General features: G+C 43.8%; 1 protein-coding gene across 1 annotated transcript in view; it reads left to right on the top strand.

Annotated features, from left to right (window-relative positions):
- The window catches only part of plxna4 (plexin A4), a gene marked incomplete at both ends in the record, with an annotated part of 474,146 nt that overhangs the window by 253,952 nt on the left and 197,737 nt on the right, over positions 1-22,457 (top strand). The window contains one exon of the mRNA XM_080753923.1: positions 11,093-11,193. Within this exon, the coding sequence (XP_080610049.1) occupies positions 11,093-11,193 (101 nt within the window). The remainder of the gene's footprint in view (positions 1-11,092; positions 11,194-22,457) is intronic.

The raw sequence follows: 22,457 nt of genomic DNA, 5'->3' as shown, positions 1-22,457 counted from the left end.
GCTCTATTGTGAAAATAGCAGATCTCCAGGCTCTCAACGCCTCGCAACGCAAGATCTGCTAATCTGCTATCTCCTAAACACCCCTGGCCACAATAGGTGATGTAAATGGCATGTGAACCTGCAGACACCGGGAGTGGCGGAAGTGGCGCGGTTAACGGAAGTTACGTCATGCGTTGCAATCGCCAGCAAAAGAAAACTATAGATTGTAGCTCTTAACTCACTCTTAACAGGTGTCCTTTGTCAGAATCAATGTTTTTGTTTGGATATTGTTTATTACAAGCACAACCGAAGGGTCGGGAAACACCCGACCCACACCACACTGTGAAGAAACAATACCATCCGGTGAAATTCTCCTGGCGGAAGTAGCACCGTTCTATGCCGTATCAGCATCACGTCCTAACCCTAACCGGGGACTGCCCATAAGTCCGAAGCTTCATTAGTCCGAAGGTTCATTAGTCCGAATTTAGTTAGGGTTACTGAGGTTAGGGTTAGAGTTAGGCATAGTATTCTTAACAAATTCGGACTAATGAACCTTCGGACTAATGAACCTTCGGACCAATGCCATGGCACCGTCGTAACCAGGCTTTGAAACAACAGAGACTGACACACTATGTCCATATATGGGCAGTCCCAGATATGTGCTTAATATTGATGATCAGCCAACATCTCTGATGTCAACAATATTAAGCCCATATCTGGGACTACCCATTTATGTGTCAGTCTCTGTTGTCTCAGCACGACCTCGCCCTTTAGGGGGTCTTACTGGTGGATTACCTTGTGTTTACCTTGATTAGTAAGTCACTCTGGAATGGATGAAGAAAGTCTGCTAAATTTAAAATTTTATATTTAAAATTTAAAATTTAAAATTTAAAATTTTACATTTTAAATTTTAAATTTCAAATGTTAAATTTTAATGGAAGGGAGTAACGAACAAACGATTCAAAGAGCTAAATTCAGTGGTGGATAAAGTACTCAATTGCTTTACTTGAGCGAAAGTATCAATACTGCAATGTAGAAATACTCCGTTACAAGTAAAAGTTCAGAATTCAAAATGTACTCGAGTAAAAGTACGAAACTATTGGCATCAAAATGTACTAAAAGTACCAAAAGTAAAAGTACAACATGTTTGAAAATAGCAGATCTACAAGCTCACAACGTGTCACATCCAAGGTATCGAATAGGGCTAAAGTGGTTTATGTATGTTTTATAATATTAGAATTTATATCTGCAAAGTAACTAGTAACTAAAGTTTTCAAATAAATGTAGTGGAGTAAAAGTACAATATTTGGATCCGATAGGTAGTGGAGTAGAAGTAAAAGAGTAATACTCAAGTAAAGTACAATTACCTCAAACTTGTACTTAAGTACAGTACTTAAGTAAATGTGCTTAAGTTACTTAACACCACTAGCTAAATTAAGCTCAAATTAAACTCTCTTAAGATGCTAGGGTGATGGGTGTCAGTGTGACAGGAGACTTTATCTCGCAAGATGCAACCACGTGGCACGCTTGTATGCACGCTTATCTGTGTGATCCTAGTCCACGTGCACGACAACACACACTCACTGTATCCGTGCGATGCTATCTCCTCCAACTCATTCCCTTTATCTAACTTATGCTAATGGGTTCTACACACAATAGAGAAGCCATGACCATACCGACACATTCTCCCTAATGCTTACACACATAGGAGGCCCATATGGACGCACGCACGCACACACACACACACACACACACACACACACACACACACACACACACACACACACACACACACACACACACACACACACACACACACACACACGCACACACGCACACACTCACACAGTGCACTACATACATTGTTTCTTATCTCACGATCTCCAGGATTCCTGTTGAGTTTTAAGAGGAGTCACCCCCTCCTATTCATTCAGAGAGAGAGAAAGTGTGTGTGTGTGTGTGTGTGTGTGTGTGTGTGTGTGTGTGTGTGTGTGTGTGTGTGTGTGTGTGTGTGTGTGTGTGTGTGTGTGTGTGTGTGTGTGTGTGTGTGTGTGTGTGTGTGTTGTGCCCGTTTGAGCCATAGTCTCCTATTTATAGAACAGAGAGAGAGAGAGAGAGAGAGAGAGAGAGAGAGAGAGAGAGAGAGAGAGAGAGAGAGAGAGAGAGAGATAGAGAGAGATAGAGAGAGCTCCAGTACCAGCAACAGATAAATGGGGTTTGCATTAAAGGGTGGGGCATTCATTCCCTATTTACATTGTTCCTGAGTAGGCCGGTCCCCGACTAGACGATTGGCCGCCCGAAGGGCAGAGATCTCCATATATGGCCATAAAAGGGAAACAGACAGACAGAGATCTCCATATATGGGCATGATATCTCCATATATGAGCATAAATGGACACAGGCAAACAGATGGTCAAAACGGGTCCTATGACAACAGGTATAATGGGGTTTGCATTAAATGGCGGGGCATTCATTCCCTATTTACATTGTTCCCGAGTTGGCCAGGTCGCCGACTAGACGCTCGGCGGCCGAGCTTCTAGTACTTGGAAAAAGAACATCGATAGTGGAAATAGCCGATCTACAAGCTCACAACGCGTCGCATCGCAAAGTGTTGCATTTTGTTATATTGTTGTTGATGTTCTGAGATATTATCTAGCTTATTATAGTGATGTATTATCTGCTTATTGTAAGTCTCTTTGGATTAAAAGCGTCCGCTAAATGCCTAAACTGTAAACTGTGAACTGTAGGCTATTTCCACTATTTTCGAAAATGTTTCAAAATATATGAACCATGTACAACATGGAAACGATTATGACAAAATAATCAAATAATTGATTGTGTAACAATCGTGAACAGGCCTAACAGTAACAAAAGGAAAACAAATAGTGCTCCCAGAAGAACAATGTTACTGTGGAGCGCTGCATAGAAGCACTTCATAACAACTCAAAAAGCCCATTAGAACAGCCTTCATGATTGTGCGTGCGTGCAGGGGTGTCGCACCAGATTCTGGGCCCTGGGTACAAGGATTCACTCACATTTTGTGCTTTAACCGTTGAAAAATAGCAGATATACAAGCTCACAGCGCGGCACCGAGTGCCGCGCTGCGAGCTTGTGGATCTGCTATTTTTGAAAAATCGTGAATATTTGTCTTTCAAATCCTTCTAGGTTTTTTTTTATTTTTAAAAACCTATGTTTCTATGTCAGTGGTGCTCAAACCTTTTCATGTCAAGGACCCGCAAAATGATATGTATATGGCCACCGACCCCCATCTCAAAATATTTAGTTCCAGGGACCCCCCAGAAGTCAACATTTCAGATGCAAATGTTCGCTTAAAAAATACATATATTCAAAGATTTCCACAAATTTTCACAACTTTTCAAAAATAGCACATCTACAATTAATTGCTTGCGCCGCGCTGTGATCTTGTACATCTGCTATTTCAACCCATTCTCACTCCCTTTGCTTCACCCTCCTGACGCCGTGTCTTTCTTTCCTTTGCTTCACCCCTGTGAAGTTTTGGGAGTGACTATTGCGTCTAGGGTGCGACGGAGACGGAGAGTTTTTGGACGAGACAGAGTCTTAGTACGCATGCGCCGACATGTGTTTACTGGAAGATTTTTCACTGACGGCCGTCACGGGGAATCGAACCCCGGTCTCTGGATTTGTATCTCCATGCTCTACCGACTGAGCTAACGAGAGTGACTGGGAAGTACCTTTTTTTTGTGCTTTTATCTTTGACAAAACGTGAAATGATAACGTAGTCCCTTCTTTGAGCCACATTCGGAGGCGGAAGCAGTCCCCTGGTCAAGATTTACTATTCTGTCCATAACGGCACGTAATTCGGTAACGCGGCTGAGTCGGCTCATGCGGCGTTCCCACCGCTCGTCGCGGCAACTCGGCTCGCTATCGCTCGCCTCGGTGGCGACTCACGGGGGTCATCGCCGCCTGAGACGGCGCTGCTCCGTCGTTTATAGTGGCGTGAACGGTAGCGACGGGTGGCTGGTAAACCAAGAAGCCTTCAGAGCGTATCGAATCCCGCATCAGGAACTACTTTTTTTTCTTTCTTCTTAGACCACCCAATGCGTCTAACCCTTGAGACATTAGGCAATCCGTCCGCGTCTATGGTGAGAAGCATTCGGTATTTAAGATCGCGTCGGTTGTATGACGCAATAGGGGTGAGAACCTGTTGGCTATTTTTCAATAGTTAAAGCATGAAATAATTAAGGCCCCTCCACCTTGGGCCCTAGTAACTCAGTCCCACTTTCCCCCCCTGTGTGACGCCCCTGCGTATGTGTTTAGAGAGTGTGCTGTTTAGACAGACGCTAGGTTAATTGTTTACCTGGGCTCCTAATTCTCTTTGAACACTACATCGTTCTCTCTTTGCACGCTAACGATGATTACATCAAAGCTGGTTGTTTGTTGACGAGGGGTTACGTATCGTTTACTCTGTGCTTACTCGGATCTCACACTTGTAAATTGTTCTGGATTAGAGTAGTTACGAAGTGCCTTAATTTTTAGATGGGGTTGTTGTCTTTTTTTCTTTTTTTTTATAATTAATTTTATCCCACGATTTTGCAACCCATTTTTTACCCAGTGTCAATTATCTAATGTAATCCTGGGTGCTGCACTCCCTCTGCCAACCTGGGGAGAGCAACGGACTAACCTCATGCTTCCTTCTATGCATGAGTAGTCCAAGCTAGTCGGAGACCTTAGGGATTTTTCGTGCTAAATCAGTCTAAAAGCGCCAAATTTTGCACAGATGTAGCCCAGGGCTTGCTCTAATGATTTAGCTAGGGCGCCCGAGTCGGCGACCTTTGGGGTCGCCACAGCGGCCAAATCAAGTTGGGCTCTCATCGACTTTCTATACAGCAGGAAAATACCCAGATTTTTTTTTCTTTTTCTGGGTATTTAAGTAGGATGTGAGGGGTCTAACTAGGGGTTTGTCATGATGCCGAATCCATTGCAAGCATTTGTTTTGCACAAAAAAACATTCCTTGGGCTACACATTTAGACTGATTAGCACGAAATTACCATTCTATCTCCCTAAGGCCCCCGACTAAGCCGCTTCTTCTCATCTGACAGAGGGGAGTTTCCCCGGTTGGACGTATCGCGTGGAAGGAACACGTTATTCCAACCAGTTCCTTTCCCCTCTGTCAGGCGCCCCGGCTGGCCAGCGGGAGGCAGTATAGAGACCAGGATTACTGCATGTTTTTGTGAGGGTACTTTTTTACCCTATAGGTGACACGGGGAGAACATGCAAACTCCACACAGAAAGGCCCTTTTGCCAAACCCCATTTAGGGTATGGGCACTGATGACGCGGATGAGAGAACACGCCCCCAGCGCTCACAGCGTCCCCAGTGGGAATCGAACCCAGGACCTTCTAGCTGTGAGGCGAAAAATCCCATGATGTATTTGACATCATGATGACGTCATGATAACGTCCTCCGGTGACTCCGGTGACGTTCAGAACTCGGCCAGATGCCCAGATCATAGCCCATACGGGGATGATCTTGACGTCATTACCAGGACGTCATATTTTGTTTGACAGGATTATTGTTATTGTTTGTAATGTCAGTTGAAATATGAACATAATACATTCATCCATCTTCAACCGCTTATCCCGGAATCGGGTCACGGGGGTAACAGTTCCAACTGAGATTTCCAGATACATTTATATTCTGGCTAGTTATGATATTTATATGGCCTCGATCAGACCCTCTCTGATTAATTCAGGAGACCAAGACATCCGTTTTCATGGGCAGGATTTATGTTGGTTGAAATCAGGTGATATTCTAGGCCAGATCTGACTAGTCATGGTCTGACTTAATCTGGCCCCAATCCAGACGTCACTGATTGTGCTGTCCTTGATATTGTAAGTCACTCTGGGTTAAGAGCGTCTGCGAAACGCCTAAATTGTAAATCTTAAGTTCACAATGTGGTGTGACAGAGGGTGCGTCGAAGAGCTGAGATGGGCTGCGGTTCTTCTCCGCGGTCCCTGATAGACTTACAGATCACGCTCTCCACCTCCGCCGCCGCGCCGCATTCACGCTGTAATGAATGATCTATTTCACACTGGTAATGACACAAACAAGGCAATATCTCCCAGCTCTGGGGAAGGAGAGAGAGAGAGAGAGAGAGAGAGAGAGAGCGAAGCCACTCAAAGTTTGACAGGGTATGAAACTAGTTCCAATGTGTGTGACCTTTTCAAGAGTATAGCTGTCAAGTGAAATGGGAACAGAAATGCGCGGCCAAGCGTGTGCGTGTGTGTGTGTGTGTGTGTGTGTGTGTGTGTGTGTGTGCGCGCGTGCGCGCGCGTGTAACCATAATAATACGGTGTCTCGTTCAATGCCATCGCTGAGTTGTATGAAAGCCATAACTTGATGCTAGATTGAAATAATCACTTTTGTCATAGTCAATATTTCACTGGCTCTCTGTGGATGCGGTGGCATTTCGGGGGCAGTGAAGTGTCTCATGAGGATCCGTGCGTGGCAGTGGTGGACGGTGGAATAGAACATTTACTTCAGTACCTATACTGTACTTAAGTACATGTTGAATCCATGGGCACACCAACATAATACGGGGGTGTAAATGACGTCACTGTCGGGAAGAAACCTTGTATCTCCAATTTTCAAATTCGTACGTTTCTTTGCAAAGTAAAGCCCTGCTTCATCATACAAGGCTGTCGCACAACAGTAGTGAAAACAGCAGATCTACAAGCACACAACGCCTCGCACCGCGAGGCGTTGTGTGCTTGTAGATCGGCTGTTTTCACTAGTTTAAATCAATTTTAAAATGATAAATACACTACTGGCTTTCAAGCAGTTTCAAGGGGCACACTTGACCCTTCTCAGGGGCACACCAAAGGTCCCCAGGCACAGTGGTTGAGAAACACTGCTCTAGCCTATATGGCGATCTCTGTTCGGTCCGTGTCCCTTTCATGGCCATATATTTATTTTATGTCAAGCTAGAAGACTTGTCTATGTCCAGTTGCAAATTGCAGAGAGGTAATCTTTTGTGGCGGTTTTGAAGAAGGGTATAGGGCAGTGGTTCTCAACCTTTTCAGGCTTTGACCCCCAACATACCCATATTTTAACTGGGACCCCCCCCCCCCACCCCCACCCTGACGAGCACTAAGAGTTGAGGCATTACATTTTGTATAACATGGTTATATTGTGAAAATAGCCGAGCATGTAGATCGGCTATTCTCACAATTTCTGCCTACAATATTTGACAATTTGGCCAATGTTTAAATTGTCATTTTAGAGGAGTTAAAAAGTCCTTAAATTGTCACTTTGGAAATGTGCAGATACACTTAAACTTTATGTTGGTTTGTTTACTGTTGAGAGATAAAACAATGTCGCACATTAAGTTAATCATCTGGGGACCCTCAAAAAAATAATTTGGGGACCCCCCTGGGTTGAGAACCACTGCTATAAGGAGTCGCATTTGACCGGGAGTATCTATTATATAGTTTGACTGAAAGTACAGGCCTTTCACTCTATTGGTCCAGGGATGCGGTCCAGACTGTGTTGTTTGACTGGCACGGACCCCGAGTCTCAGAACGCCAGGGGGCGATGCCCCTCCCTCTCTCTCTCCTCCGTCGCCATGGTAACAGCGCGGCCGCGGCGACAGCGGGCTGTCACCGCGGCGGGGCGTTTGATTAATGAGCCGTCATTGGTCGATGACCGCTGTCACTCAGAGCGGCCCGCCGGTGACAGCCCGGCGAGAGGAGACCAGACGAGATCATCAGCGAGGGACCGAGATGGGTTTATGACCAGGTGTGTGTGTGTGTGTGCGTACGCACATGCGTGCGTGCGTGCGTGTGAATTGGTGGATTTTTTTAACTTAAAGCCATACTGTGTAAGTTGCCCAACTAGTGGTCATTAGCCCTATAGCAAACCGCGGTCGCGTCCGCGTCTTTCGTCCGTTTTTCGTACCTTCAGACCCCCGCGTCTGCCTCCACCTCGCTGAGATCTATCTTTTAAGGGGTCCCTTGTTCCTGTGCGTTCAGTAATTCCAGAGATACGGACTCCTTCACCCTGCCTGGTAGGCGAAATTACCTAGAGAAGGGATGGTACAAACGGGCGACAACAAATATGGCTGCCATAGCGACCCCACTTCAAGATGCGCTGTGATTGGCCGGCAGTTGTATAACCCTCGCTGTGATTGGCCGGTAGTGTGATGACGCAATTTTGGCGCGAGATCCGGTCCACGGCAAGGATCTCAGTTTACATATAGAGAAGGCTTTACAGGCTGAAATTCACGGCGCGGATCTTCTAAAACTTTTGTGATTTAATAGTTAGGAGAATTTTAAGATTTGTTTTATAAAAAAAGTTACATAGTACAACTTTAAGTAAAAGTAGCAATACCAAAATGTTGGAAAAAAAGCTTATATAAAGCAAAAGTACTGGCGTCAAAATATAACAAAAAGTGTGAAAAAGTAAAAGTACAAAAGAACTGCTCGAAAATGACCGATCTACAAGCTCTCAGTGTGTCGCTGTCTGTGATGTGAAGCGTTGTGGCATCGGCTATTTTTGAACCGACAGAACTATAGAATCCGGCGTAAGTGTTGGCATGTTTTGTATTAAAACTCATCTAGTGCCGATCCTGCAATGTCTCGTGAAATATTAAGCGGTGTCTGGTGTGCCGATCCGCGATGTCGCGTGGAATATACTGTATATACAGTAAAGTTGGCGCAGGCTCACCTTCGGTCCGGCTATCCCTGTGGCACTCCGCGATTAGTTTCCATCGCACGTCCACGTGCACGCAAAGTGCCGTCGTCCCATAGAACAGTGGTTCTCAACCTGTGGGTCGGGACCCCCAGGGGGAGATTCCCATATATGTCCTTAATATTGATAGCATAATATCCTTAATGTTATCAATATTCAGGACATATATGGGAAAGCCCATATTTGGTAATGTCCATTATGGGCATGTTTTGACATAACATAACGATCATGAAGGGGTCTCCATATATGAGTAACTGGTCCCATATACACCAGTAAGACTCCCTAATCGGGAGATAAGCGACACACACACACACACACACACACACACACACACACACACACACACACACACACACAACACACATAGACATCTGTAAAAAGTGCCCTCTCCAGACCATGAATGTAGTTTTTACTATGGTGAAAGAAATGCAAATGCCCCTCTTTCCATGTCATACCTGAAGGCAGCATTCAAGACAATTGCCTTGTCCAAACTCTCCTGAACTTGAATGCAGCATCTTATGTTGAAAGAATTGCCCTCTCTGTGTAGAAATCCATGCCGTTACGTCTCTATATTATTTAAAAAGACTCTTTGTGTATTTAGATTATCAACTCATTTAGTGACTCAGGGCTTTCATGAGTTAGGGCCTTGGTTTGATGCCTGTGGATCTCCATATATGGGCATAAGGGGGTACCCTAACATTCTCATTTTCGGCCTGGGATTTATGACATCAGAAATCTCCATGTATGGGCATAAAAGGTTTTTTTCTTTTTCTGGGAATGACCATATATGGACCTTTATACCCTGAGAAATCTCGTAGCTTGTCTGACTGTCAGTACAGGAAGTGATGTCATGTGACATCCTTTTTATGCCCATATATGAGTCATTCTGTACCAAATCACTGTGACTCACTGACAACACGTGACATCACTTCCTGTACTGACAGTCAGACAATACTGACAGTCAGACAAGCTACGAGATTTCTCAGGGTATAAAAGTCCATATGGTCATTCCCAGAAAAAGAAAAAAAAACGTTTATGCCCATACATGGAGATTTCAGTCGCAATGAGTCGATCCAAGATTCCCCTATATGGGGATATCAATACAAAAAATAACAATGTGAACCCGGGTAATAGCGCCATCTGGCGGCAGTGACGGTGGTCTATTATGGAAGGTTGTATCCAAGGGTGCAGTAAAAAATGTCTCTGGACACAATTGGTTATACCAGACCAATACTGGGCCCTGATTGGTCACCCAACTCTTCGGGGTGAGGAAATGGATTCACAATTGAGCGGAGCAAACCCAGAATGCAACAGGGGCATTTATTTATTTGTTCTCCCTCCACTGGATTAGTCTCGATCCAGGCAAGGGCTCTGAGCCCAGAAAAGGGTTGAGAACCTGTCGGCTTAGAACCAGCCTCTTGAGATGTCAAACGCTTTTTGTGCTCAAACCCACGCGACATAATAATATTATGAAATATGTTTTCATTAGCCTAGGATTTGGGTAGATATGAAGGAGGGGATGGATAAGAGGAATAACGCTATTAAAGCGTGAAAGCGTATTAATACGTGTGTGTACAGTAACAGTTCTGCTGTACACCCTTTGGCTTCACACCAGGCACATCTTTACACACCCACCATACAACCTATCAGCACCCAGGCCTTAACGAGCAGCGGGATTTATGGGCTAATCACAGGGGCATAGTTCCGCCGATTTAAAATTATTCCAATACGGAACTAAAACTTCCTATATTGGCCGCTAGTTGCGCTGTTTTCCCCCCGGCCGATCGCAAAAAGAATCATTCTCCATTGGACCCCATTCATTTTCCCCTTTCGTTTTCTAACCTTAATTAACATTTTCATAAATACTTTATGGTTCCTATCGCTAGTTAAAATTGGCCTTTCAATCACGATGATATGTGTTTTGTGAAAATAAGGTCCCATTTATGTTAAAATCTATGATGAAGTTGCGGGGGGCGTGGCCAACTAAACTGATACCAGCCGGCTGTGTTCTTCTTTGTGTGCTGTATTTCGGGAGGCTCCGACCACATTCTCCCATGTATCTCTGCAGTTGCACGTGACCGTTGGCAGCCAATAGCATCCTCTGGTGCTTTTACAATCTATGATGGCGACACCCATGCCAAGGACCCAAAATGCGTCATTTGCGCTGCATAGAAACCAATGGCTTCGCTTTGTCCATATATTTTACAGTCTATGGCTAATCATCACCTGCGCACGCCGAAAGCACTGCACGCACGCGCACGCGCACACATGCACTCTTACCACCCTGTCTTCTTCAGGCAACGGACAGGGAGACAAATGTCCATGATATTGGACTTTCACTTTAAAAGAATGTATATTCAAAGATATTTCACTTTTCTTTCAGCTGTCCAGGGTTCCCGTGGAGGCCTGCGGACAGTACTCGACCTGCAGTGAATGTCTGGGGTCCGGGGACCCCCACTGTGGCTGGTGTGTCCTGCACAACATGTAAGTACACACGCACGCACGCACGCACGCACGCACGCACGCACACACACACACACACACACACACACACCATCCATATTACAGTTCATATTTTCGTCCATGCCTTACCCCTTATCCCTGAACTTATTTGCCTTTTTTTACTATTCTGAAATACATTTTTAAATTGTTGAAATAGCTGCTCTACAAGACGGGCTATTTGAAGCATTTTAAAAATATTTGTCAAAATAGTAATGGACCGAAATATGGGCCAAAGTGTCTGTTTCTCTGACTTTGTCTCTGTCTATCTGTCTCTGTTCAATTCAATCCACTCTTTGTCAAATCCCACCCCATTTTGCTCTGTTACTAGGTGGGACAAAAAAGCCAGGGCAGATTGTTTTTTATAATGGAAGTGAATGGGGATTTTTTTTTCATAGCCTCATTATTGCTATTTAAAGTACCAAAAGAAAAACATCTACGTGATATTAATACAAAAGGAACAAAAAAGTACAGTAGTTACATTGCAAAACAGGGATTCTCCCCTGAAAATACATGTTTTAATTAGTTTAATCCTCTGAAACAGGCAGAGGGCAGAGAGAGAGAGAGAGAGAGAGAGTGAGAGAGAGAGAGAGAGAGAGAGAGCAGTGCATCTTGGGTGACTTGCACTGACCAGGAAGTTGTGGAATTATAGGCTGGCTGTCAACATAAAATGTATTTTAATTGTAATTCTGCCCATTTAAAATATATTTACCCAATCGAATATCTTATCTATGTGCTCGGGTAGCTCAGTCGGTAGAGCCCTCGCCTTTGTACCGCAAGGTCATGGGTTCGAGTATGAGTAGCACGGCTTGGCAAGTAGTGCGGAAAGTACTGGGAGCTGATGGTAGGTGTGGCGCTCCACCTCAGCTGACCCCAGGGGTCTAGCGCATTGTAACGGGGACAGACTCCCGCGTCGTACCGGCTGATACCGACAATAAGCCACTCCCGACCTACTTGAATATCTTAGTTGCATCATTATCGTTCATGTGAACTAGTTTGTTGAAGCTTATTCATTATAATTAACGAAATCGCTATGACCGCGCAGCGCCGTACTGCGCAACGGCCGTGCTCCGCATCACCGCACCACGAAAGGACTTTGTCCCACTGCATAACTCCACCCCAGTCAGGGAGTCTCAGGGACCAATCAGAAGGCTGACAAACGGTGAATTGGCTCTCTCTCTCAGACATGTATCAGTGTGTTGGGGGGGTTTTGGGGGTGGGCACACACGCACACACACACACACCCACACACACACACACACACACACACACCCACACACACACACACACACACACACACACACACACACACCCACACACACACACACACACACACACACACACACACACACACGGTGCTGCCCAGGCCCAGGGACAGCCTTGGTGGGGCACGGCATGTTGCCAGTAGTGCCCCCCCCCCCTCCCCCCCTCCCCCTCTCTCAGATCCATTACCAGAGCGGTGCCCCGCTGGCATGGCTTACAGCCCTGAAACCAGAGCTGTCTGAGAGCCAGGGGCCTGGCGGGGCACCACAGGGCCCCGTGCCAGGACCACACCTGGTTCTGCTCCAACACGCAGGAGAGACACCTGGAGTGAATGGATGAATGGAGATATACCCATTATGTAACATCTGATTGAATGAATGAATGAATGAATGAATGAATGAATGGAAATACCCATTATGTAACATCTGAATGAGTGAATGAAAGCATGAATGAATGAATGAATGCATGAATGGAAATATACCCATTATGTAACATCTGAATGAGTGAATGAAAGCATGAATGAATGAATGAATGCATGAATGGAAATATACCCATTATGTAACATCTGAATGAATGAATGAATGCATGAATGAATGAATGAATTAATTAATGAATGAATGAATGAATGCATGCATGCATGCATGAATGAATGAATGAATGGAAATATACCCATTATGTAACATCTGAATGAATGAATGAATGCATGAATGAATGAATGCATGCATGCATGAATGAATTAATGAATTAATGAATGAATGCATGAATGAATGAATGAATGAATGAATGCATGCATGCATGCATGAATGAATGAATTAATGAATGAATGCATGAATGAATGAATGAATGAATGAATGAATGAATGCATGAATGCATGAATGAATGAATGAATGAATGGAAATATACCCATTATGTAACATCTGAATGAATGAATGAATGCATGAATGAATGAATGAATGCATGCATGCATGCATGAATGAATTAATGAATTAATGAATGAATGCATGAATGAATGAATGAATGAATGAATGAATGCATGAATGCATGAATGAATGAATGAATGAATGGAAATATACCCATTATGTAACATCTGAATGAATGAATGCATGAATGAATGAATGAATGAATGAATGCATGCATGCATGCATGCATGAATGAATGAATGAATGAATGAATGAATGAATGAATGAATGAATGCATGAATGAATGAATGAATGAATGAATGAATGAATGAATGAATGAATGCATGCATGCATGCATGCATGCATGAATGAATGAATGAATGAATGAATGAATGAATGAATGAATGCATGCATGCATGCATGCATGCATGCATGAATGAATTAATGAATTAATGAATGAATGAATGAATGCATGAATGAATGAATGAATGAATGAAAGGAAATATACCCATTATGTAACATCTGAATGAGTGAATGGAAGCATGAATGAATGAATGAATGCATGAATGCATGAATGCATGAATGAATGAATTAATGAATGAATGAATGCATGAATGAATGAATGAATGCATGAATGAATGAATGAATGAATGAATGCATGAATGAATGAATGGAAATATACCCATTATGTAACATCTGAATGAGTGAATGGAAGCATGAATGAATGAATGAATGGATGAATTAATATCTGTTAACATTTGAATTTGATGAATACAAATGTCCATCTATCTATATCTTTACAAATAACTATAGTTGAATACAAACATTTGATGAATACAAATATCCATTAACATTTAGATGAATGAACGAATGAATGAATATCTATGATTTGTCCCCCCCCCCCCTCTCTCTCTCTCTCTCACACGCACGCACGCACGCACGCACGCACGCACGCACGCACGCACGCACGCACGCACACACACACACACACACACACACACACACACACACACACACACACACACACACACACACACACACACACACACACACACACACACACACACACAGCGGCGGGTCCCAGTGGAGGTGGACCATAGGGGCTTCAGTAGATTTCCCTTTCCACCTTAAATTGAAAATTGCTTTCTCTCTCTCTGTTTGTGTGTGTGTGTGTGTGTGTGTGTGTGTGTGTGTGTGTGTGTGTGTGTGTGTGTGTGTGTGTGTGTGTGTGTGTGTGTGTGTGTGTGTGTGTGTGTGTGTGTGTCAGCAGTTTTCTTCAAACAGTCTTTATTATGTGTTTTCTTTGTACGGTACACTACAGTGGAACCCCTCCTCTTAAACATGGATGAAAGGCGTTGCTTTGAGGGAACAAATGAATCCATCTATCTGTGTGTCTGACAACATGCAGCGTGCGTGGCGCGCGCACCTGGTGTGTGCGTCAGGCACGTGCACGCATTGACATCAAAGGGGGCTTGAGCCCCTGCCCTTTTATCAGTCTGTAAAAAGTGCCCTCTCCAGACCATGAATGCAGTTTTCACTATGGTGAAAGAAATGCAAATGCCCTCTCTTTCGTTTCCATGCCATACCTGAAGGCAGCATTCAAGAGAATTGCCTTGTCCAAACTCTCCTGAACTTGAATGCAGCATCTTATGTTGAAAGAATTGCACTCTCTGTGTAGAAATCCATGCCGTTACGCCACATCTCCAGTATTGACTTATTATGCTTAGTTCGGTGTGGTATCAAGCACCGAAAATAGCCGACCTCCAAGCTCACAAGCTCTGCAACGTGTTATGAGCTTGGAGCCTCGGGGGTAGGCTAATTTCGATATTTCCACCAAAAGGCCCTTTTAGATATTTCAGCCCCTGCCTCTCTAACATTCTCTGCACTTCCCTGGCAAGAAATACTCGCACTTTGTACTTGAGTAAAAGCACCAATATACCACAATGAAGAAATACTCTGAAGTAAAAGCCCAAGTTTCCAAATGTATTTAAATGCTTTGAAAATAGCTCACAATAATCTTGTAGATCTGTGATTTTTAAATAGCCTAGGTATAGGCCTGAAGTGGGTGATGCATGTTTTGTATTAATAATCAAAATCTAGTGACTAGTAACTAAAGTTGTCAAATAATAATTGTAGTGGAGTAAAAATATTTGCCTCTGAGATTTAGTGGAATAGAAGTAAAAGTATTGGACATTTGAAACACTCTAGTAAAAATTACTAGTACTGTTCTCAAGTAAAATGTACTTTAACACCACTGCAGTGTGCGCACGTGTGTTTGTGTGTGTGTGTGTGTTTGTGTGTGTGTGTGTGTGTGTGTGTGTGTGTGTGTGTGTGTGTGTGTGTCTGTGTGCGTGCGTGCGTGCGTGCGTGCGTGCGTGCGTGCGTGCATTCGTGCGTGCGTGCTTGTGTGCATGCGTGCGAGCGCACACACATGCACCTGCATTTGTGTGTCCGACAAATACAGTATCAAGTAACCGGCTTCCATCAGAGTTGGACCCAGTTGCCATCACACACGCACACGCACACACACACACACGCACGCACGCACGCACGCACACACACACACACACACACACACACACACACACACACCCACACACACACACACACACACACACACACACACACACACACACAGATCCATTTGATCGACCCCCCCTCTCCCCTCCTCTGTCCCGGTGTGGGACAGGGGTGTAAGCGAGACCCCCTGTGAGGGCTCTGATCCAGCCAGGCTCAAAGCCCCCCTCTCTGTTCTGTCCTGTCCTGTTCCGTTTCAACCACTGGTGCACGACGAGCAGGGAAACATATTGAAATACACAACCATAATCACTCTCTGTTAGAAGCAGTGGCGTCAGTTCAGCAAAAGCTAGGGTATGGCAAAGATGGGAGTACTCATGGAAAAGAGGCATTACATTTCGTATAACACAGTTCTATTGTGAAAATAGCCGATCTACATGCTCACAATGCCTCGCGCTGCGAGGCGTTGTGAGCATGTAGATCGGCTATTTTCACAATGTCTGAAAAAATACGAGTTTTGACAGTTTTTTTACACAGGTTTCTACCGTTTCTTGGGCTGAATATGGCAGCCTAGAATGGTTTTTCAAGTGCAGCTAAACATAGCATGTTAGTAAACGTGCCACAATTAACAATAATGCATTGCACCTGCGGAACCTGGGAATATACAATCTTGTCAAGATGGGGAGAATAAAAGTGTGGAGAATATCATTATAATACCTTGTTAACTCTTAATGCTCAGCAGGATGGGGGTCCCCAGTTAAAATAAGATTTTTTGGGGGATCACGGCCTTAAAAAGTTGAGAACCACTGCATTATGGGATCTGTAGTCCGTGTCTCTGTTCCAATAGCCTGGATGGGGGGTCCCATAGGCAGGGCGGGCGGGCGGTCTATAGGGTGTATATGGACTATTTATGTGTTTTTTATTGGTCATTATATAACGTGATGCTTCATCTGTTTTGCCAGTTTAAGTCCACGGTGGTTTAAAGCATCACAGCCATTATTGATTTTCAAGGTGGATATTTGATGCCCCCCCCCCCCTCCCCCCTCCCCCCTCCCTGATCAATAACACCAAGATCAACCGTGAAACAAACAGTATTGATTCTTTTAACTGTTTGAAACCGGAGTGGTTCATTTGGTAGTGTTCAATATCCCCAAGTACTGTCAGGGTATCCATACGTGTGTGTGTGTGTGTGTGTGTGTGTGTGTGTGTGTGTGTGTGTGTGTGTGTGTGTGTGTGTGTGTGTGTGTGTGTGTGTGTGTGTGTGTGTGTGTGTGTGTGTGTGTGTGTGTGTGTGTGTGTGTGTGTGTGTGTGTGTGTGTGTGTGTGTGTGTCTGTGTGCATATGTGCGTGTGTGTGTGTAAAATATATCAATACCGCAATGTAGAAACACTCTTTTAAAGTAAAAGTCTGTAATAAAAAATTTACCTCAGTAAAAGTACCGAATTATCGGCCTCAAAATGTGCTTAAAGGAGTAGTTCACCTCCAAAATGACGTTTCTTCTATTGATTACTCACGCCATGGAGACTTGAGTTCTATATATATATATATATATATATATATATATATATATATATATATTTTTTTTTTTTTTTTTTTTTTTGCATTCCTAAGACAATAATTTGATTACAATAGCTTTACCCCCATTGATTCCGGATGGACATACCCAAATGCATTTGGGTCCCCATCCGGAATCAATGGGGGCACATTTACAATGATACATTTTTTTAATTATTTTTTTACTTGTCTTGCGACGAATACAACAACATTTTAACTCGAGTCTCCATGGCGTGAGTAATCGTTAGAAAAAAGTAATTTTGGGGGTGAACTACTCCTTTAAATAACCAAAAGAAAGTAGGCTACTCATTATGCAGCTCATAATGTGTCTTTGTAGATTGTTTATTTTCAAATGTCCGAAATGTACAGGATTAATGTATGTTTTGTAATAATAATCTTGTTTTTAATTTTGTTTTGTTTTTGTAACTGTAACTAAAGTTTTCATAATGGTAGTGGAGTTAACGCAGGCTACAACATTTGCCTCTGTATAAAATAGAAAGAAATAGAAAATTGGAAATAATCCAATAAAGTAAAGTAAACTAAAAACCCTTGGTATTGTATTTCTGTACAGTACTTGAGTAAATGTACTCCCAGCAGTGTGTGGAGGAAGGCTAATATTGATGGATTCATATACAATAGGAGCGAGGCCGCAGTGTGCTGTTACTACCTGTTGTGCGCGCTAGAGAGCGCAGGATCAATGGCTGTATTGTGTGTGTGTGTGTGTGTGTGTGTGTGTGTGTGTGTGTGTGTGTGTGTGTGTGTGTGTGTGTGTGTGTGTGTGTGTGTGTGTGTGTGTGTGTGTGTGTGTGTGTGTGTGTGTGTGTGTGTGTGTGTGTGTGTGTGTGTGTGTGTGTGTGTGTGTGTACAGAGGGAAAGGTCAAGTTTATGACGGTTCAAGTGGTTAAATATCTGAAAACACAAATGGACATGAATCCAAAATACACTGATGATTGTGCTGTCAAACAATGAAACTATATGGTATCTATGGGCTGTGGGGGGTCCCTCCTTAGCTAAGGGGTCCTTGGCCTGAAAACGTTGAAGACCCCTGATGTAAATTGAAGAGAGGAGGGGTCTTGAGGGTAGTAGCTTGTTGTTGCCAATCAACCTTGAAATCACCTCTCCCTGTCTGAGACCCTCTCTCTCTCTCTCTCTCTCTCTCTCTCTCTCTCTCTCGCTCTCTCGCTCTCTCGCTCTGTGTCTGTTTGCTGTTTATTTATTCTATAGGTTGGTGAGAGGATCCGTGTGTCCAGTTGCACACCGTGCGTGTGTGCGTGCGTGCATATATATGTGCGTGCGTCTGCATGCGATCCTGCTCATTAACCTTGCCAAACTCTGACCAATCAATCGGCTTATTTGGAAATGCGTAGGTGTGTCTGTCAACACACGACGCCACAGATGGCTCCTTGACTTGATCTGTGTACATGCATTTATTTGGATTCGTGCCCTATACTTCTATCATTCGAGAGCGTCGCACAAAAGTAGTGTAGCGTTCCATGACGCGGTTTGAGCTTGTAAATCCGCTATTTTCACTGTTTTAAAATGTTTAAAATATTGTCGTTGTCGGTGGAAACCTTGTATGTCCAAAACCCTTCTTTTTTTTGGTATTTTAAAAACTATTTCAAATAGTTAAAATAGCAGATCTACAACTCTAACCCTAACCCTAATGCCTAACCCTAACCATAACCCTAAACCTATCCTCCGTGGTGTGAGACGCTATACTGCCGACGCTCCATTGTCTTGCTCCGCCTCGCGCCGCACAACGAGCGCTCCTGGTCTCAATCTAACTGAATCTCAAACTAACTGTGATATATATATATATATGTATATATGTGTGTATATATATATATATATATATATATATATATATATATATATGTTATAGAAAAAGTTGAAAACCTTCCATAAGAAGGGACTGCATCACTCCAGGGAACTGCAATGGACAACTGCTTAATTCATTTTTATTAGCACGACGCGTTTCGCTCGTCAAGCTTCATCAGGTGCTATATACGATATATATATATATATATATATATATATATATATATATACACCTAACTCTATATATGCAAAAGAAAATGTATGCAATTACATAGTAACATAGTCCGGATGGGGCCCCAAATGCATTTAATCAATTGAAAGAAAGTTATTTTGGGGGTGAACTACACCTTTAAACTCTGACATTTATGTTCTTCACATACCAGATTCTAGTATGTGAATATTCCTGCTGTGCTCTGGGACTTTTTCTGCTTTCAAAGCAGAAAGAACCGTTGTTCAGTAATACTGAACGAATTGCTCTTTGCCCAGAAGAAATGACTGTCTCTCTGTCAAAAAATGGTCACATAATAAAATAATAATAAAAAAGGGAACAGTTTTTTGGGACGTACAAGGATTCTCCCACTGACGACAGCGTTATGCTAATGTCTCGTCTCGCTAGGCAGGAGAAAGGCTGGCTTTTTTATTCTTTCTTTCACTGTTTTCCTCCGCTGACGTTGACGTCCGACACTCATCGCTGTCAAAAGATGATTTTACGGAAGTTTGGAAGTTTTTAGAGAACACAGCGTTCACTTAACTTCCAGTTACCCTCTATTCAAGGGGTTCTCAACCTGTGGGTCGGGACCCCCAGGGGAGTCTCGCCAAATTATTTTGGGGGGTCCCTAGATGATTAACGTATTGTGCCACGTTGTTTTCTCACTCAACAGTAAACAAACCAACATAAAGTTTAAGTGTATAGAGGATATCTGCACATTTTTAACGTGACAATTTAAGGACTTTTTTATACCTCCGAGCTACATCAGCTCCTGGTCGCCGCCATGTTTGTTTACAACAAGCTCAACTCTGAACTCCCAGCCCAGGAGAGAACACTGGGAAATCCCGTTTTGTATCGCGTGACTCCCCGACGCGCGACGAACAATAAAACACAAAAATGCTCCTAGCCAAAGAAAAAAGATGTAACTATGTCGACAAAGTCTGCAGAGTGATGTATGGTGTAGCCTCTTGTCTGCCTCAACAGGTAACAGGCTGTGGGGGGAGGGAGGTGGAGCTGTGAGAGCAGCAGCAGCAGCAGCAGCTCGTGAACGCGCGTTTCCCAACGGGAACGGGATTTCCCAGTGTTTCTCTCCTGGGCTGGGAGTTCAGAGTTGAGCTTGTTGTAAACAAACATGGCGGCGACCAGGAGCTGATGTAGCTCGGATATGCTAACTACAGTATGAGGGACTGAGACCGAGCGAGAAAAGTGAATTTTGAGCGAGAATAATAACCGGATTACGGGTTGACCCAAAAGGTGCCGTTTTGGAGCCGTGGGGTGCAGGGGAGAAAATCGAAAAATGAACAAAATGCTGCTTTGGGTAAAACAACACCTGGATCAGCCCAGAGCCTTCCTGGATCATCATTTCAAAGGTAGGAAAGTCGTTTTTGACCGAAACTCCCCTTTAACATAATTAAACGTTTTCATAGATTTCATAGATAGCTTCATAAAGTTCATATAGACTGCCATCTGTGTTGTGTTGGATTCACGTTAATGTCGATTTTTCAGACATTTGTCCACTTAAACTGTCAATACTATAGTCAACTTTTTTTGCCGAAAGTAGCCACGAAGTGAGCTATTTTTGGCTAAAGTTCTCCTCAGAATGGTCAAACCGCTGCCACACACGCAAATGCACACACGCGCATGCACGCACGCATGCACACACACACGCACCCAACACCGCCACTCGGCGAGCCAGTCGTTCCCCAGCCAGCGATGTTTGTCTCCTCCTACAATGCGTGTCTGTCAGCTGTCAGTTTAGCGTCTAACTAGGCTGTCAGCGCGGCCCGCCAATGCGTGACAGCCAGACAGATTGGGAAAGCCATATTTAGAAAATAACATTGTCAAAGTGAACGTTCTCTCCTCCCCTTCCTTCTTGGACGCGTGGAAGGAGGAGAATATATCTGTCCATTAGCGCGGCGCGATGGCGTGTCAGCGACGCTAACGCCGCTGTAACTTATCTTCATTCCCGTAATCACGCCGTGACAGTTTACAGTGTCTCAATTCTTTGCTTCTGACTGTGATGGAAGAGAAATATCCACGTTTATTTTCTTTTCATTTTATGTATTTTTACTTTACGGGATATTTAATTTTCAAAATAACTTTTGGTCATTTTGTCCTCTACTCATGCATGCTTTTGGGAACACCCCAGACCCAATTACTGAATGTCTTCTAGTAGCCCACTAGTGGTTCCCCTTTACTCTGAGAGTGTACAAATGGAACCAAATGGACCTGTACTGTAATTGGATGCTAAGCAGGGCCTTGGAGAGTTAGGGCCTGGGTTTGATGCCTGGGGATCTCCATAATATGGGCATAAGGGGGTACCAATATATTTTATGCCCACACATGGAGATCCCTATCTGAACCAGCCACACAGATATGGGCCATGTCTTGGCCATCTGGCCAGTGATATATATCCATGACATCAGGGATCTTCATATATGGGCATGAAAGGGTTTCTGGGGAATACCCATATATGGACTTTTACAACATAGATGATGTCACAGTGATGTGTCAAGGAGTCGCAATAACCATAACTATTTTGTAAACCTTCAAACGGGGTCCTTTCCCCCCATTTTCTCTTCTGTCTTATTATTCCCACCATGTCTTCCTTCACCGTTCCTCTAAAGTGAACTTCAAACCCATTTAAGTAGTATTTTATTGTCGACCCCCAGGAGTATAGTGTTTCTGATCTTTATCTCGCAGGGCTAACAAACACGTTTACCGGCGAGCAGTAAACAAACACCGACGACGTCTCGCTTTTGGATTTGCGAGTCACGCCGTCAAGCTGTTGTAAAACGTCTCCTAAACGTATTCCCAATGCGTCGCCCCGCCGAACGTGTAACCTTTTCAGAGAGGAGAGCTAATTGGCAGCTCCAAGTGATGAGTCTCTCTTTCTCTCTCTCTCTCTCTCTCTCTCTCTCTCGCTCGCTCGCTCTCTCTCTCTCTCTCTCTCTCTCTCTCTCTCTCTCTCTCACTCTCTCTCTCTCTGT

The sequence above is a fragment of the Nannobrachium achirus genome (assembly GCF_963921795.1).
Source record: "Nannobrachium achirus genome assembly, chromosome: 23".
NCBI lineage: Eukaryota > Metazoa > Chordata > Actinopteri > Myctophiformes > Myctophidae > Nannobrachium > Nannobrachium achirus.
Note: the sequence above shows the minus strand (reverse complement) of the source record. Positions and strands in the feature narration are given on the sequence as shown.